We start from the raw sequence: 18,875 nt of genomic DNA on the forward strand, positions 1-18,875 counted from the left end.
GCAGGTTTTGCTTATACAGAAGGCAGTACCACTCCGCTCAGGAGGCTGCAACATACTCATGGCAGGGCAGTGGCTCCTGGGAGATGGGATTTGTGGGATATCTCATGATCCACTCTCATTTTACCCCTGAACACTCACCTGCTGCCCTACGTGTGGTCAAACCAAACTATTTGCTGTTCTGCAAATGTGCTGTCCTCTCTCTACACCAGGACTCTTTACCCACGCTATTCCCTCCACCCGAACCCTCTTCCTCTGATCCCCCTTCAGCCCAGCACCGCCCCTACAACTCATGGACATAGGACATTTGGCCTGGCCTGAATCCATTCTTCTGTCCTCAGCTACTGTATCCCAATTCCACACTCCACCCCCTCTTGGTCCATGAGGCCGGATGGGGTTGACACTGCTCCCTTTTCTGGACAAATAACCCAGGCTCGGACAATCAGCTAATAAGAATTGGCCCTGGGACTTTTCTTGGAAAGAGGTGCTGTCTTTCCATTGGGGTTACTCATGTAAAGCTGCCGGTGGCTATCTCTGCCCCCTCCTTGAGGAAAGTTTGGTTGGGAATGAAGCCAAACCTGTGGATGTGAGATCTGGGGAGAATGAATGGTGAATGAGGCATTCGAGACCCTGGATCCACCCATGCCTGAAACCTTTAGTTATATTCACCAATAAATTCTACTTTTTGCTTAAAACACTTTAAGTTTCTGTCACTTACAGCCGAAAGATATTTGGCCGATATACACACAACTTCATCTGGTTAGCTCCTTTCCACCTTTAGGGCACAACTCAGGCATCATGACCACGCATCCCTTCTCTCCCAGTCCTGAAGCCAGACGGCATCTCACACATGTTTGTACAGGGCCTCAGTGAAAGGACAGCAAAATGCCACAGACAGCCAAAACTTAGATTTCCCACTGGGACTGCTGCTTTCACTCCCTCATCAGTCCCAGCTACCCCCTGGTTTTCAGAAATACTCTCACCTCTGTCTTATTCCGAGAGAGCACACTGGCGTCGATTGGGCCCAGGGACATGTTTGGCAGGACAAGGTTGAGAACTTTTGCAGCAAGGACCTAGCCAGGGAGGAAAAACAAGGGTATGAGTACAGTGGGATCCATGCCCAGCTCCACCCACAGGACAGTTTACAGTAAATTATGGAAAGCGACACCCAAACTGAACATCAGCCAGGTTTGTTTCCTAAGGCTGAGCACCTCGGGACTCTCCCTGCTCTGACTCAGACAGCCTTGAGCTAGTCTGGCCCAGCTCCTCATGGGGAGCCAGTGAGAAGCAGCCGCCAGGACTGACGGAGGGAATGCCACATCTATTTTTTGCCTGCTCCAGATTCTGTGCAGTCACCATCCCCACAATCACTCATCGGCCATAGTTTTGAATTATTTGTACGTACAGCCTAGCTAAGCTCTTGTGCACAAGCCACTTCTCAGGGGATCCTGAAAAAGGACAGCGGGAACAGAATCACCTAGGTCACCTGAGAATGAAGCTGAACAGCCCAGAAGGCCCCAGAGGAACCTGCTCTGATCAGAAAGAATCTGTCGATTGTCATGGTTTCTCTTGGAGGGGAACAGAAATAGTCACCCAGCTTTATTAGAAGATGTGTGGCAGAGGGAGCAAGATCAGACTCGATTCCTGGCTGTGATGTCTCATGCATGTGGACACAAGAGCTGACTATTATTGAGCCTCTGCTTCTTTAGCTGCCAAGGGGGACTGCTGTGTACAAAAGCACTGGACAATAGGCGCTTAATAAATGCTCCTTGAACTGGAACCTGATTCAGGTACAGATCTCCCTGCCCCACCCCACTCTCTCTCCTGCTAGATCTGGTGTCTATCCAGCAAAAGCGTGAACCTGGATTTCACAATTGTGCCTGCAGAGGGGGACTGTTCTCATTTCTGTACTGTGCATAGACACTTGGGGATAAAAGATGCTATTTCAAAAGTGAGCTGTGAAATGCTGCAATTAGAATCACATTGAGGGTGGCAGTGAATTCTCATTGCACGTTGAGGGTGCATGTCATAGAACTAAGAAGTAAGGTCTCCTCAGTACCCTTGTCGGGGTGGGGACACTGATAGCTACTGTAACAATCTTTTGGTGCATCCGGCACAGTTGTAAGTACCCGGTCTTTTAGTCTTGACACCAAATGCTATGAAGTAAGGGTTTACCCTGATTTAACACACAAGAAAACAGAGGCTTAGTGCCACACTGTGCAGTCAACTGGAAAGGGAGCAAGGGTCTGGGTAAGGCCACTCTTTCCCTTTATGCCAGTGGCCTTCATTATTCTCTCTCTTTCCTGCCATATAAATGCAAAAGGCCTAACCTTTCCTGTGGATGACCAAAAACAGCAGGCATTGATACTCTCCATGGTGACACAATTGCTGTACTACCCAATCTCTCTTCACACTCAGAGTTATAAAACGTGCTATTCCTTGAGCAAGTTTGATGTAACCTCACATCGCCAGGGATCAGGCAGGGCTTTGCTCCTAAAGAACACACATGCAAATACCTATTCTGACCTTCACATGGTCAACTCTCCATTTTCAGTGCAGGATGGCAGTGCCCTGCTTTTAAGACTACCATAGCTCATTGCACCCCCAGCCTGGTGTCCAGGCATGCAAAACCCCATGCATGCTGACTTGCTGCTGTCAATGTGTCAGGCGCTATTGCCAAGCTCTGAGCTGACCTGTGATGACAGTCTAGTATAGAAATATAAGAAAATCCAACTTGGAATACTAGGTTAGCACTTGAATCAGTCCACACAGTCTGAAGCCTCACAGATGGATACGATCTATTGGGCAGGCTCAAGAGGCAAGGTGGGGTTGTGGGCCAGTTTCATGGACAAGAACAGGACCGGAAAGGCTCAGAATTCTGGGAGCTCTACGAAAGAAAAGGACTTGAGTGTTTCCAAACACAAATCAAATGTCCGTGACCTCCAGGAACTGGGGGCTCCTCTGGGAACCTAAATTCAGGAGTTAGTATCTATGTTTTCAAAGGTTAAACATTTTTAATAAAGAGAAAACACAGCAGATAAAAAGTGCACTGCAGGCTCACAGAGAGGAGTGGGCACCAGCCCTGTGGCCTTCACTGGGCTCCAACGGTGGACTTTTAGGGACTTATCTACTCCAGCAATGGTGGCCCAAGGGCAATACTATTAGGAAAAAACTTAATGTATATCTCAAAGTTTATAGAGCTGACTCTTAGACATTCTGCTTTTCTCGATGACTCTTGCCCACAGCTCCTTGAGTGGACACAGGGGCTGAGAGTTGATTCTACTGCCATGCCCAGGAATCACGAGGTGATTGTGTGTGATTGAACCTTGTACAAATGTCAGTCTCCAGACGATGCTGCAGTTTGGCCTGTCTGCCTGCTTGATCTGGCATGGCCTTCTCAAGGACACGGCTGTTTTTCTGCAAGCCAACTTCCTACCCATTCCCAGGAGAGATGGCCGACTGCCAGGAAAAGGCCCAGGGACATAGAGCCTCAGCACTTACCCTGAAACAGAAGCAAGGAGAGAGACCACGCAGCACTGCTCCATTTCCCCCAAACCCACCGGCAGATTTCTCATTTGCCAACAATTTATGTTTTGTTGCCTGTCACCTAATTCTACATGGACCTAGGCACATAGGTGGTGGCCATTTGTGAAGAGGTAGACCTACCTTCGTCTTTGAATCTATGTTCCTGCTGCTAGCAGTCCTTAAATTCAAAAGTTATACCCCAAAGTGCTAAGGTCTCTATTCCAGGAGAAGATGCTGACAGTTTAGGCTCAACAAGGATCAGAAAAGGCTGTGTCGTGGCTGGTACTGTCCTTGCACTGGTTTCATAGGGAGTGAGGGAGACTAGAAAGCCAGAAGGACTCTGCCTCCAGGAGAGAATTACAGAAAACATCTTGTTCTGTCCTTTCTCTGAGCCAGTGGTCTTTTCTCCCTTTTAACAGGGGAACTTTCTTAAGCTAAAGAAAGCTTTTTAGGAAAAGAGCTTTATAGGAAAAATAAAAGAGGAGGGGGCATTTCTGGAGGAGTAATTGCTTTGCAGAAAATGAAGCGTTTGGTTCCTGGAGGATCAGGTGACCACCTGTCTCCTCCTTCCAATTACAAGAAACCAAGTCCTGAGGATTACCCCTCCCACAGCTGCCAATGGCCTACTGCCCAAAGCACAAACAGGAGGAGACATGGGCAAGGACACATCATGCTTAGGACTGGAGGTGGCAGGTGGCAGAGCCAGAGGATGTGTGCAACTGCATGCTTCTCACCACAAGGACTCTCAGGGTGGCAGCCGTTCTCACTCCTCTAAGTGAGCTGATGTTGGTGGGTTCAGGATGGGTGAATGCCCCTAAATGACTGCACAACTCCAGTGGCTGAGTGTAGTGGAAGATACTGGTGTCCTAGTAATGAGAACTGGTTGTTCAATCACAAATATAGATGAGGGGTAAGTGTGCATATATTGCAGCCTGTTCTCCATTCTGCATGGTTAGGTCCTGCCACTAAACTCTGCAGGATGTCACCCCGAGAATAGAAAAGTCTCAATCTATAGATGATTATGAAGCCCTGGGTGTGAGTTAACACCTGGGAGAATTCGTGGAGAGGCATGAGGCAGATACACCCCTCACCCCAGAAAGACAGTCCTTGGTTTTGAACATTTTGTTCCTTCCATCCAGTTAGCACATTGGCAGGGGGCACAGCACAGCCATCTGGCAGCCTGTCCTTTACTGATATTCTATGGCCTCCCTGCTCTAAGAGTGGCCCTCAGACCAGCAGCATGAGCAGTTCTGCCTATCAGATCAGGATCTACATTTTCACAGGACACCTGGAGCATTTGTGTGTGCCCTGAAGTCTGAGGGGCCTGTGTGTTTCAGAGAAGCATCACAATGCCTCTTCCCAGGCCCCACCCTGAAAGATTGACTGAGTTGGGGCATCGGTTTTTTTAAAAAGCTCCCTAGGTGATTCCAGTGTGCAGCCAGAGTAGAGAAAGGGTTCCTGACCCACACTGGTTGGAGGGCAGGGGCACAGATGTCTCCGAAGGGCAGGCCGCCCTTCTGAAGAAGCTACAATAAGAGATGTTTGCACAGTCCTGACCCTCAATTCTTTTTCTAAACCTGCATAGTGAGTTCCAAACCACATTTCTAACAGGACTTAATTGGGTAGAGGCAACTTTTGATGACAATAGTGTCGCAGCTTGAAAAAAAATGGTGCTTAGCTTCTTCTCCACAAAAGATCCAAGAAAGATTCAGGGGCAGGGTACTTTGCATAGTTGCAAAAGCAATCCCCTCTCCCTGCTGTTCTTTTAGGGTTTGTTTATTTCATTTGCCTAATGTCTCATGAAGGGAGAAAGGGTGAGCTGGGTGCAGAAGAACTAAACAGAAGCAGTGAATTGATTGTGGCAATGAAGGAAGACAGAAGGGCCGAGAAAGGGGTCTTGAGGTCGAGTAGTAAGGAAAGAGTGGCAGGTGGAAAGAGACTGGTAGACCCCCCACGCAGAAGAATCAGTTTTGTCCAGGTTGCCTGAGTTGCTGCTGCTGCTTCTGGTCATAATCTCCCTCGGCTTCAGCTGTCAGCTGCAAGAGCCCCATACTTATTTCCAAGAGAAGTCAGAGGAAGCCACAGAACAGGTGTGGGGGTGGGGAGTATTCTATAAAGAACGTAGAATACAAGGTATTACCATTCTTGATGCCTTTTCAACCAAACTCTTCTGATAATCCTGCGGGAGTGTGGAAAGAACCCCAGCCGAAGATCCAGCTCAAAAGAGGGGTGACCCCAAATGGGCCCCCCTAGAGGTGAGATTCCCACCATCATCATGACCCCAATAGGCTAAGTCAGGTTTGTGCAATTACAGAGCTCTCAGTGCCACCGACTCAATAGGGACTCCAGGTCTTGTTGCCTGAGAATAATTTGGGGGCCAAGACCCACAACAAATGGACATACAGTCACTGGACCCCGGACCCAGAAAGGGAGGCAATGAAATGGAAGAATCAGACTCGGAGACCGGGAGCCAGGCAAATTTGCATCTCCAATTCTGCATCCCCAAGAAAGTCTATGATCCTCAGTGTCTTTACCTCTAAAATGGGGATAATAAAAAGAACCTCAAAGCATTGCTGGGAAGGTTACTCGAGACTTGATTCCCACAGAGCTTTTCCTAACTGCCTTCCTGGCTTTTGGCCCTAGGAGAAGCTCAAGAAATATGCATTGGTTGACTGAAGGAGTAAGCACATACCAACGTTATTCAGAGTGCGACTTCAGAAAGAGTACTTGGTGTGCAGCTTTGCAACAAATGTCACATCACAGCTAGAACTCCAAATTATTTCACTCATGAAAGAGAACAACTCCCCAGAAACAAAGTCCACCTCCTGATGACCAAGAGACTAGAATGTATCCTGTGTCCTTGACATGCCCTGTGGCATTCCTAGATGAACTGCGGGCTCATCACTTTAAATACTAGAGACTTGCACAAATGCCTTTATTGATCTGAAAGGTTTTAATAGCCCCTAAGATCATTTTAAAGCTTCTGCCTATGAAAGACTTGACACGGGGGAGGTAATTATAATAGCTGTCTTCTAACATGGTTCCAACAGGTCGACCTGTGCAAAAGGAGGCTAGAACTCCATGCCTTCCGTGGGGGTGGCTTCAGAACAAGGGTCAGAGGACAGGCCAGACTGTCTCAGGAGGGAAAGTGCATCCTCCAGCAGACAAAAAATAGAAAGAACTGTGTGCCCTTTTTGGTAAGCCCCTGGGAAGGACGGAAGGACATTTGCTGGCTTCTGGGGCTCCTCAAAGATGTATTGAGGAGGTGACTCATTCCTCAAGTCCTAAGTGTCTAGAAGTCTGAACCCCCAGCTATTAGGGAGCAGGTGTCTACAGGATAGAGGTAACAATGCCCTGCTGTGCATTGCTGCTGCCAAATTCATGACCACTGCTAAGTCTGGGACTCTAGGGTCTAACTGTGCCTAAAGTTGGAAAGCGTGGCAGTCCTCCATATCCCCGCCCGTTTCCCCTCCACTCCCTAGTGCTCCGGGGTCCTTCTGGATTCTGATGACTAAAAACAGATGAGTGACATTCAGATAGGATGTAGGCTAAAGTCAAGATAACCTGGGCGGGTTTCAGGGTGAAAGGGAGTATCCTTCCTGGAGCGAGATAATTGGCCTCATTTCCTTGTCTGTAAATTGAGAATAGTTTTCCCTCCTTACAGGGCGGTGACGGAGAGGAAGTCACCCAATGAGTGCTAGGTTCAAGGAGTGCTAGGTTCATAGTAGCCACTCACTTCTCCTTACTTGGCTAAGTGCCCTGGTTGGCTGGAAGTGGAAGCATTTAGAAGCATGGGCTGGCTTCTACATTTGACCCTGGACACAAGAGGATGACGTCTAGGCAACAGGTGGAGAAGGTCATTTGGAAGACTAGCAGGGAAAGGAGGAGCTTGGCAGCCTGCGGCATGTTCCTAGGTGTCCTCTTGGGACAGGTCAGGGTGAGGAGACCCTAGACTAGCTCAGAATTTGACACCTCCTACCTGGGCAACCAAGGGTTTCCCCTCTGTCCCTGGTATTACTCCAGCCCTACCTTCCCCAGAGCATAATCCCCGTGAAATGGCCTCATAAATAGCCGAGACTTGGTCTGATGCACTAGATTTTTGTTTTTAAATTTCTTCTGCTGTCATTTCCCTTGTGCAACCACATTCTTAGCAAAGTGTTTGAAGGCCAGAAGCCTCTGTCTTTGTCTCTCCTCCAGGCTAAATATACCCCAGCTTGTTGAAAACAGAGCATGCAGGTTAAGAACCAGCTGTATGCAGGACTGGGCGGAGGTCTAGTGTTCTCACATTTCAGAGTAGGGGGTGTGGGCAAAAAAAGAGGTTCTATGGAAAGTAACCTCACAGTGCGATCTTAACCAGGCAAGTCACGGTGGGTAGTCATGCCCCACGCATACAATTTCATTACCAAAAGGCTTCTTTTTGCTTTAAGCAAGCCCTGTCCATCATATTTCTGTGCATCCAGGATAACACACCTTTGCAATTCCCCTTTCAGACTCCTCCTTCTAAGGCAAAACCACCTAAAGGGCAAATAAATTTAACTATCCTGTAACCTGATCCCGGCCTTCCTTTCCCCCACCGCCATGTAATCTTCCTTAAGTTGTTCCCTCCTTAATTTCAAATACATAAAAATAACTGCAAAATTGATATTTTCCAGAGCATTGGAGATCTTGCTCCCCAGCATGTGTTGTCAGTTTGGCTTAAATGCATAAAATTTTTCTACAGGTTTCGCTGTTTCTTATGTCGACAGGGGAACTTCCATGTACTCCTCTGTACTGAAAAGCTTGGAATCTCACACTGCCTGCTTTAATGATTTCAGGAATCTCTATAGCAGGAATTACTGGCCATGAAATAAACCTTTGAAAAGTCCAGAGCTGAGCTCTGAAAGAGAAGTCATGAGGCTCTGCATTCTGTGGCCCTGACAGCGAGACTGACCAGGGAGAGGGCTCCTCCTGTGCCTCAACTTTCTCAGCAAGAGGTGGTCTATAAGACTGTCCATCTTTGGGGTCCATATGAGCAAACCAGTTAACAACCTGAAGGTCGGTCAGCAGGGCCTCACCTAACTAGAGCCCATCTTGTAGCGGGCCCCTTGTTCGTCTGAGAGAAGCACTAAGAAGGACTGCTCTCCGAAGCAGCCAAATTCAACTCAAAACTCACAAAAACTTACCAGCCAACCAAGGGAACAAAACAATGAAACAAAAAGTACAAGGAGCATATTCCCTCTGTGTAAAGCACAGGAACAAATGGAGTGTGTGTGAATGTCCATCCACAGAAGATGACCCACCCCCTCTGTAATTCTGGCTGCTCATCTTACCTGGATTGTACAAATGTATTATTCTAAAAAAATTTAAATTAAATCTTAAACAAAGATTCAGTAAGACTCTTTCTGGAAGGTTGTCAGACAGGACCAGATGTGTGGAGGGTGATCAAGACATCTGGGGCAAGCAGACGACTGAATCATAGGCTCCGTCAGTCAGAACTGCACAAGAGCCAGGGGCAGCAACAGAACCCAGAGCAGGGAGGACGTGCCCTCACGTCTGAGGGCAACGAGAAATCTAATTCATCTTGGCTGATAAGAAGAGACCTGCATCTCCCCAGGGACAGCTGGCTCCTGATTGGAGAAGGTGATCCATTAGCACAGGGCTCTGAAAAGTCACAATGGTATGGCCTTGCCCAGAAGTTCTGCATCTACCAGTGGCTCTGAGAGAAAACCTTGCCAGTTCCATCTCCAAGCTCGGCTGCCATGACCATCCTCATGTGCTTCAAGAAGCCTCACAGTCCCTGGCTTTTATATAAGAAAATTTTACAGTGCAGAAAACATCTACCTTCTTCTATGGGGAAACACCTTAGAGGGGGAATGGACAGCCCCGGATTCAAATCCATCACACAAGTTTCATGATCCTGGCGAGTCACTCATCCAGTCTAAGATTCATGTTCCATCCATAAAACACAGGTCGCGACCTCTTCCTAGGTTAGTTGACGGGAGTTAAGTGAGATAATGCACATTAAAGCACAGCACCTGCCTGGCGCTCACTGAGCCCATTAAATCTTTATGACTCAAAGCACATGGACAGCAGATGTCTCGATCCCCTCTCCTCTGTGACCCTGTTCTTGCTTATTCTATCTGGATAAGAACCCTTAACTGATTTAGCTCACATTAGGCAATCACAGTCAGGATAGGAGCTCTTTAGAAGGTCGTGCCCCCTCTTGCACATTTAAATGGCCAAGAAGTAGCCATCTTGCATCTGTGCATTACCTGTGATTCTGTGGATGACCTCGTTTATTTCCATGGCTGACTCATGGTAGCCCTTGCCTACACTGTTGTCCCACACGACACTGAAATTTTCTAACGATAATTGATTTCAACAAGGCAGTGGTGATTTCCTTAAAATGGAATAAAATTCAAAGGAGCTAGCTGTCTTTCTCCCTGGAATTAAGTAAATTGTTCTCTGCTTGAACTATCAGATAGTTCCAGGTTTCTCTTTTGCTCAGCTTGTCCTCATTTCAAACTGGTGAAATTTTTTGTGTGTAATGGGAAACCCTTACATAGGACCTGCTAGCTCATCTCTAGGGCCAGGATTAAGTCTGTGGCTGTTGGCTGTAGGAAACGTTTGAGGACATTTTGATAAGATTTCATTCCTTGTCCTGTGTTCCCCTCTTTGGGTCCTCAGGGGAATATCGGAGGCATCAGAGCTAAGGCAATGATTTAAATAATCTCACTGTCACTGATGGTAAGGCTAAGGAAGGTAGGGTGAGCCCATGGCCTAATAGCTGCCTAGTTCTCTATGGCCCTGTGACTTGACTTACCACCTCACCCTCCATACTTCTTTGAGAGTTCTGAGTACTGGCTCAGGAGGCAGAAGTCCCACATGGCACTGGGGTGAGATGGAACATTCCTTGGGGATACGCAGGGTGGGGATTTTCTACTTTAATTCAGTTATTATTTCTCTCAAGCTTCATGCCCCTAAATAATAGGTCTACCATATGTCAACAACCCACATTCACAGTTAAGCAGGCCACCAGTTTCCTCTCCTTCCTCAGAGAGAGAAGGCATCTATTCTACTTCTGGTAGTATTATTGGCTCATTTGTCTTTTCAACGCAGCTCAAAGCCCCAGAAACAAGAGGTGTACACATATGCCATTGTGTAACATTTTAACCAGAAAAACAAAATGATGGCTTGGTTAGACTCTGAGGGGAAAGGGCACTGGGATGGAGGAGAGCTACACTGAACATGACTCTATGTTGCAATTACAAATAGCCTACAAACAGTGCACTTTTGGCTGAAGTTGGTAAACAGTCAATGAAAATTGCCCTTGCTTGTGACTTTTTAACAAAGGTTACTTTGCTGGATTCCTAACAAGTGTAACTCTCCTTTTTTTTTTTTGTTCAACAATAAAACATGCACAAACAGGAAGTCATTTTTCCTTTGTCTTTGGGGGAAAAACGTGCCCGACTTTAGAAATTATAAACCCCGGTGGCAACAATGTTTGATATTTGTCTAAACCTCATCACAATAGTGCATGAAGTTCAAGAATGGACTTTGGCCCGTTTCCCCAGCCTCCAGATATAAATGGACGCTCCAAGTCCTTGGGAAGCTGCAGAAGTTTCACAGAACTAGTTTACCTTGAAAGTTGTTGCAGACTCAGGATTGGCAAGAACCAAAGGTGAAATGAGAACCATGCCAGAGAAGTGGCCTGGCCTCTCTGCAGCTGTGAGGATGGCGATGGCACCTCCCTGCAATGCAAAATGGGCAGAGTTGCTGTGTGCTGGCTTCTACCAGCACGTGGATTTCTAATGAGACCGATGGATGAGGTCCTCCTAAGCTCCGGGCCTGGCCGAGAACCCCGAGGAGGTCTACCTTGGAATAGACACCACTGAATGTTGGATAAACTGAGTCTGCAATTATTTTACTACACGTTTTTTTCCAAAAGCAAACATTTCAGAGAGATATAAATAAGGTTCCTGCTTGTGGGCTGCAAATTAAACAACACATTCCTACTTCATTTCAAGCCAAAAGCTGGCAGATATCCAATTCATCCATTCCATCAGGCTTAATATGAGATTTTTAAAAAAATTGTAGTCTGATCATAATGAGAAGTTGCTATGCCTTTTTTTTCCCTCCCTGGTTCAGTAAAGGCCCCAGAAGTTTAAGATCCAAGAAAAATAGTGAACGTGAATGGTGTTGAAGGTCTGAGGCCTTGGCTGTTTGCTGAAGCTGCAGGTAATTTGAACCAAGGGCGGAAACTGCAAATGCTTTCAGGGGCCAGGCAGGTAAGAGAAACACAAGAACAGAGCCAGGCTGTGATATAGGGGGCGGAAGCTCTGCCCTGGATTGAAAAGTTTCACCATATCCAAAATCGAGCAGTTCAAATTCTCTGCCAGCCAACACTTCAGGTTGGGAAGATTTGTCCCAGTTTGGATGCTGCCAGTTTGAAGACTCCCAATTTAAAGATTATATGTGGTCAATTCCTGCAGGGTTTTATACAGTTAAAAGGTGAAAAAAAATTTTGAATGACCTTTAAGGAATTGTATCCACAGGGAGCCTACTTCTCATCTGTACTGTACAGCTCCAAAGAAAGCATTCAGGAGTTTTGGCACATTCAGTGTGCTTCTCATTGACTAACGCGCCATCCCTGCTCTGAGAAGTGGCTCTGCGGGGAGCAGAAGTGCCCTTGAGGGCCTCACTATGAAATGGCACTGAGGTGGAAACTGGGTTTTAAAAAAGATCAGTTTCCCAAGAGGCCCCACAGCCAAGCTCTTCAGTAACAACGGATGGGCCACCTCCCGGTGCCTTGGGCTCTGGCAGGAAAAGATGGACTGCTCTGAGCTCCCTCCAGGGCTGTCTCCAGGACTCAGAACCTGGCCTGGTTCCTAAGCACAAAATTGCCTGGGAACTCCAAGTGCAGGGCATTTAGAGTAGGGTGTGCCAACCAGGCAGGGAGAGAGGACGAGGCAGGGAGGCAGGGCTACCCCTTCTCCATCAAGGGGTTCTCACATTGCCCAGCCAATGCAAGTTCTTATTGAACTGGGTCTTCTGTGGTCAACTTACCATGGAGTGGCCCAGAAGGAAGACAGGAACTCCTGGGTAGTCTTTTTGCACAAAATCTACATGCTGTAACACATCCCTGATGAAAACGTGGAAGTCAGACACTACCATCCTCTCCCCTTCACTCTGTCCATGGCCAACTGGAAGGGAATGAGAGACAAGAGAATTGTAGTCACTAAGGGGGTTGACTCCTGCCCAGGCTCAGCAGTTTCCTCACTGGAATCACCAGCCACTCTTTACTGAGAACCTGAATGGATGATGTCATTGAAGCCTTTCCAACCATTCTTGAACGTGGAAATTAGTCTCCACTCATCGTACAGATTAGGATGTTAAGGCATAGGGTGGTTAAGGAACTCACCCACAATTACACACAATCAGGAAGAGATGAACCATTCTGTAGATTCTGTCCACACAGCTGGGATGCTTTCCCTGTGGCTGTTTCCGAGGAAGAAAGAAAAGTAGATAAAAAGAGAAATTCACCAAGCCTAATTTTCTGCTAAGTGGCCAGGAGTAAGACTAATGAGGCACAGAATTTTCCTGGGTTTTCCCAGTTCCTTGACCCTCACAGTTGTGTTTCGGTATTAGTCTTTCACCAGGTAAAGTGTCACTTTTTTATAAAAGATAATATGGCAAACACAAAATAGTCAAGTGTGCTTGCCAGAAATCCTCTCAATTATGTAGCAATGAAACCAGGTCATGTTCTATCTCTTTGGGATTTTATTATCTGTCACATATCTGGGCTGTTCATTTCTCCAGTTCTTTTCTTAGGGTCTCTCCACTTTTTCCCTCTGAGAAGGACATAAGTTGCTATAGAAACAACATGCTGACTGCAGCTTCCATATTCAGGCTGAAAGCTGCTGATGTGATGATTTGAAAATCGCCAGAAAGAAAGGGCTCCCAGAGAACAGGGACCATACAGCAAGAGCGTCTGCCCAAACCCTTCCTGCTGCCTTGGTGAGTAAGTTATTATAGTAATAATGATAATAACACTTTTTTCACAGATGGGAAAGGTGAAGACTCATCATCACCTGGAACCGACTGGCTGTCCAGACCTCAGACTCAGACACCCTTAGTGTGGTCTGACCACAAACTCTTGTTTCCTACTGTCCTATCTCCTCCTCCTATGTGTCCCCACTTTCCTATTCAGACCCACCTCTCTGACCATTGCATGCAGCCCAGGGCCCACCGGTCTGTTACCCTCTCAGAACTGAGGACTTTTTTCTCTTTTAAAATTTTATTAAATTTAATTTTGTATTGTGATAAAAAATCAATGACGTCAAATTTATATATAACATAAAATACCATCTTAACCATTTTTTAGTGTATAATTCAGTGATATTAAGTATATTCATACTGCTGTGTAACTGTAACCATCACCACCATCCATCTCAGAACTTTTTCATCTTTCCAAACTGAAATTCCATATTCATTGTTATGCACCGAATTGCGTGCACCTCCCCCACCCTCCACTGATATGTTGAAGTCCTAACCCCCAGTACCTCCAGTGTGACTATTTGGAGAGGGGACATTTGAAGAATAACTAAGTTAAAGTGAGGTCACTAGTTTGGGTCCTAAGTCATATTGGATTAGAGGAGATTAGGACACAGATACACACAGAGGGAGGACCACGTGAGGACACAAGGAGAAGACAGCTGTCTGCAAAACAAAGAGAGAGGCCTCAATGAAACTAAGCCTGCTAACACCTTGATCTCTGAGTTCCAGCCTCTAGAACTGTGAGGAAATAAATGTCTGTTGTTTAAACAACCAGGCCTGTGGTACTTTGTTACAGCAGCCTGAGCAGAGTAATGTGTCCGTTAAACATTAACTCCCCATTTTCATCCCTCAGCCCCTAGCACCCACTCTTCTACTTTCTGTCTCTATGAATTTGACTACTCTAAGTACCTCCTATAAGTGGAATCATATAGTTTTGTTTTTTTGTGTGTCCAGCTTATTTCACTTAGCATAATGTCCTCAAGGTTTATCCTTGCTGCACCATGTGTTGGAACCTCCTTTTTTTGGGGGCGGGGTACTGAATAATATCCCATTGTATGTATAGACCACATTTTGTTTATCCAATAAACTGTCAATGGACACATGGGGCGCTTTCACCTCTTAGCTATTGTGGATAATGCTGCTATGAAAATAAGTGTACAAATATCTGTTCTAGTCCCTGCTTTCAATTCTTTTGGGTATATACCCAGAAGTGGGATTGCTGGGTCATACGGTAATTCTGTTTAGATTTTTGAGGAGCAGCCCTTCTGAGTCTTCTGCTCTGGATTCAGTTCACAGCTGTCCTTTTCCAGCTGATTCCATGGCGGCTGGGTGAACTTGAGTGTGTGAGCCAAATAACACCAAGGCTGGCTGGTGACTTATTGCCTCTTCACACATATTCGGCTGCCAAACAAAGTTGCCTCAGCATCTCTTCCAAATGTCTTCATTATCCTAAAGCCTGTAAACCTACTTCCCGACTCCAAGCAGATATTATCACTCTTTTCCTTTTTAAAAACATGGGACCATCCCACATGGCCCTCTTCGCCCTCACCCCCTGTGACGGTTTTCTTCTTTACAGGTTGGACCCTTCCTGATCCTAGACACTCCCGCCCAGCTCTCCCAGTGTTTGTTCTCTCTCTCTCTCTCTCTCTCTCTCTCTCTCTCTCTCTCTCTCCTCCTGCCTCAACAATATGCTCTATTCTTCCCTCCCTCCTTCATCTTCTAGGCCCTTCAACCACCAACTTCTTTCTCTCTTTCCCCTCAGTCTTCAGAGAATGAACTACACTCACTGACCTTTCCCACCCCATCTTCTCTCTAACCTGTGGAGGTACTGCCCTGACCCCACTAAGTCACCAGAGACTCCTGCTGGCCGTGCACAATGGCCGTCCCTCAGCCTTCCCTCAGTCCTTGCTCTCCTTCCACTGTCAGCTTGGCTGGTTGCGCACTGCATCCCACACAGTCTTGGTGGATCCTGTCACAGGTCCATGGAAATAAACTTCTCCTTCACCTCTCTCCCTACTTTTTCTTTGCCTCCTTTCCCTGGCCAGCTTCTGCACTACCTTCATACATTCATTTTTAATTTCAAAAAATTGCATTGTAAAAGAGAATTCATTCACATGGTTCAAAAATCAAAGTGGTATAAAATGGTGTAATTGAACACGTTCCTTGCCATCAATTTGTTCTTCTTCCCCTAAGTTCTTCCCAAGGTATCTCCTGTCTCCTTCTAGTGCCTCTTTATAAACAAATACAAATCTTGATTTTTATCTCCCTTTTAAAACATTAAGAAACATAACATATACAGATCTGCATCTTGCTTTGTCCACCTGACAATATATCCAGAGGATTTTTCAACATTTGAAATAGAGTTTCTCTCTAGCTTTTTTCTCCAACTTTTCATTAAAAAATTTTCAAACACACAAAAACATGGGAAGAATATTACAATACAGACCCTATGCTTACCATCTATTTTCCACAGTTGTCAACATTTTACTTCCTTTATGCATATGTAGTTCTAAATATAAAAAGGGCTGAATCATTTAAAGTAAGTTGTAGATTTTAACAATTGGAAAATCTGGGTAGAGAATATACAAAGGTTCTTTGCATTAATCTTGCAAATTTTCACTAAACTGAAGTCATTTCTAATAACAATTTTATAAAAGGTCATAGCTAGCATGACACTCTATCCCTAGACACTTGAGTGTGCATCTCCTAAAAAACACATTCCCTTCATAATTACAATGCTACTTTCCCACTATGTAAACTTGCAGTAGCTCCCTGATATCATCTCACATTCAGTCCAAATTCAAATTTCCCAGTTGTCTCCAAATATTTTATAGCTGTTTTTAAGACCCAGGATACAAAGTTCATACACTGTATTTTGTTGTTGTTGTATTTCTTTTGTTTGTTTAAATCTACAACTTTCCATTCACTTTTATTTTGAAGAGACCAGGCCAGTAAAATGTCCTATATTCTGAATCTGATTGGTTTTCCCTCATACTGTTCCTGTGTTCCTACTATTCATTAAGCACTTTCTTGCTTTCCGGCACAAGTGTCTGTGACTTCTGTAAACTTTCCCTGCCCTAGATCTAAAATTAAGCATTTTTTCCAAGGAGCCCCGGATCCTGTTAGTATGGAATGGTGTTTCAATACCAATATTTAACTATTGGAGTGCTCAATCCCATCCGGGTGCCATAGTTTTTGTGCTCTCTCAGTGGGAAGAGCTAGGAAACAATTTTTTTTCAAAATTAAGAGTTCATATTGATATTTCTGGTTAAAAATCAGTGTTCCAAGGTTTTTCTTAACTTCCCTGAGTTTATATTTTATCTCTTTTCTCTGACACTGAAAATGTTAGTTGCTAATAGCATTAACATAGTCACTTATCTGTGGTGTTAACAATGTAATGACAGAATAGTTTCAAAGTCACAATATTACCACCAACAATAAGCCAACTGAGGGAAACTTAACATTTCTTTGCATTTCCTTTTGTCCCTAGAATATACTTCAATAATGATAGGGCCAGAGTATTGTGTTCAGGGTTCAAATTATTACGCATGTCATAATTATTTCCTCTTCGTGCTCATGTTACTAATTTGATATACAATTTGGTTCATTAAGTTCAAATTAAATTTGTTTCCAATTGTAGGTTTTGCTCTTTTGCTTGTTAATTTAATTTCCTTTTCTGAATATAAAAACATTTACCTGGTACAACAGTCACAAATATATAAAAAGATTCATCCATCGAAGTCTTGCTTCTATTCCTATCTCCTCCACCTCTCTCCTCTTGTTCCCTATAGTTAATCGTTTTAATTATTTTGTTTTTTCTTTGAAATATTTCTTTGTGCAAGGATAAGAAAATTATGTATGTATGTATGTATGTATGTATCTTTCTATCTATCTATCTATCTATCTATCTATCTATCTATCCATCCATCCCTCATTTTCCCTCCTTTCTTACCTAAAAGGTAGCTGCCACACATCTATCCTCTACACCAGATTTGTTTCACTTTATCATATTCTGGAAATTACTTCATAACACAAACAGACCCCAGAATTCTTCTTCAATCTGTTGTACTTTGTGTGAATGAATTATAGTTTATTCGAGTAGCCCCTTCTTGACAAATATTTACATCATCCAATCTCTTGTTTATCAAACATTTGACTATAATGAATAACCTTGGGATATTTTATTTCATCTTTGTGAAGGAGTGATTTCAGGGTATATGCTTAGATTCAGGGTTGCTTGGTTGAAAGGTGTGTACATATGTCATTTTGGTAGATATTGCCAAATTCCCTTCAATGTGGGACATGCCATCTTATTCTACCTGCGAGGTATGGGAGAGGACCTGTACAAACAAAGTGTCTTTTCAGCTTTACAAACAAAGTGTCTTGTTTGTCATTTGGATTTTTGCTCACATGATAGAGAAAGAGCAGGCTGAGCATCTTGCATTTTAAGAGCCACTTGTATTTCTTTTTTGGCAAACTGAGAATCTATGTCTTTGCTTACTTTTTCTATCTGGGTTTTGCATTCCTTCTTGATATTTAAGAGCTCTTTGTGCTTAGTTGGTCATTTGTCTTTTGCCTTTGTTTATGTTGTGTTTAGCTATGCAGAAGCTTATTATTTTTAAAAGGTCAAATTATCAATCTTTTCTTTTTATGGCTTTTTAATTTTAATTCTGCTTAATAAAAGCCTTCTCTGTTCCAGAGTTATAAAGGAATTCAGCCATATTTTTTGTAAGTTCTTTTATGATTTCCTTTCTTTTTTTGTGGTAACATCACATAACATATAGTTTACATTAACCATTTTTAAGTGTTCAGTTCAGTGGCATTAAGTATATTCACACTGTTGTGTGACCATAACCACCATTCATCTCCAGATACGGTTTCATTTTCTACATGTTAATTTTTCACTTATGGTGTGAGAAAGGGATCTCTTCTCCTATGGTTCTTTTCTTCCTTCCTTCTTTCCTTCCTTCCTTCTTTCCTTCCTTTCTTTTTCTTTCTTTCTTTCTTTTCTAAATTGAGGTGAAAGTTGCATTACATAAAATTAACCGTTGTGAAGTGTACCAACTGAGTTGCATTTAGTACATTCATAATGTTGTTCAGCCATCACCTCAATCAAGCTCCAAAATGCAAATGGGTCTTAACTGTCTTAACACTGGTCCCTCTGCCTCACTAGAAAGCACAGTCTAAGCCATATTCACACCCAACTGCCCACTGTTTCTCAAAATGCATCCACACTTTCCTACCCTGTGCCTCTCATTGAACACCCCTCTGCTGTGGTGCCCTCACTCCAGCACCAGGCCAGAAGCAAAGTCTTTTAA

At 44.5% G+C, this 18,875-nt stretch overlaps 1 protein-coding gene across 3 annotated transcripts in view; it reads right to left on the minus strand.

The window, feature by feature from the left end:
• MGLL (monoglyceride lipase) overlaps positions 1-18,875 on the minus strand; it is a 122,758-nt gene that overhangs the window by 18,007 nt on the left and 85,876 nt on the right. For 2 of the 3 annotated variants that reach the window (XM_039843617.1, XM_039843615.1), the window contains exons 4-6: positions 12,568-12,704; positions 11,142-11,252; positions 981-1,070 (exon numbers count right to left, since the gene is read on the minus strand). In XM_039843617.1, coding sequence (XP_039699551.1) covers positions 981-1,070; positions 11,142-11,252; positions 12,568-12,704 — 338 coding nt within the window. The remainder of the gene's footprint in view (positions 1-980; positions 1,071-11,141; positions 11,253-12,567; positions 12,705-18,875) is intronic. The other variant, XM_039843616.1, reaches the window with a different exon arrangement.

The sequence above is a fragment of the Pteropus medius genome, unplaced genomic scaffold (assembly GCF_902729225.1).
Source record: "Pteropus medius unplaced genomic scaffold, Ma_sr-lr_union100, whole genome shotgun sequence".
NCBI classification, from domain to species: Eukaryota; Metazoa; Chordata; class Mammalia; order Chiroptera; family Pteropodidae; genus Pteropus; species Pteropus medius.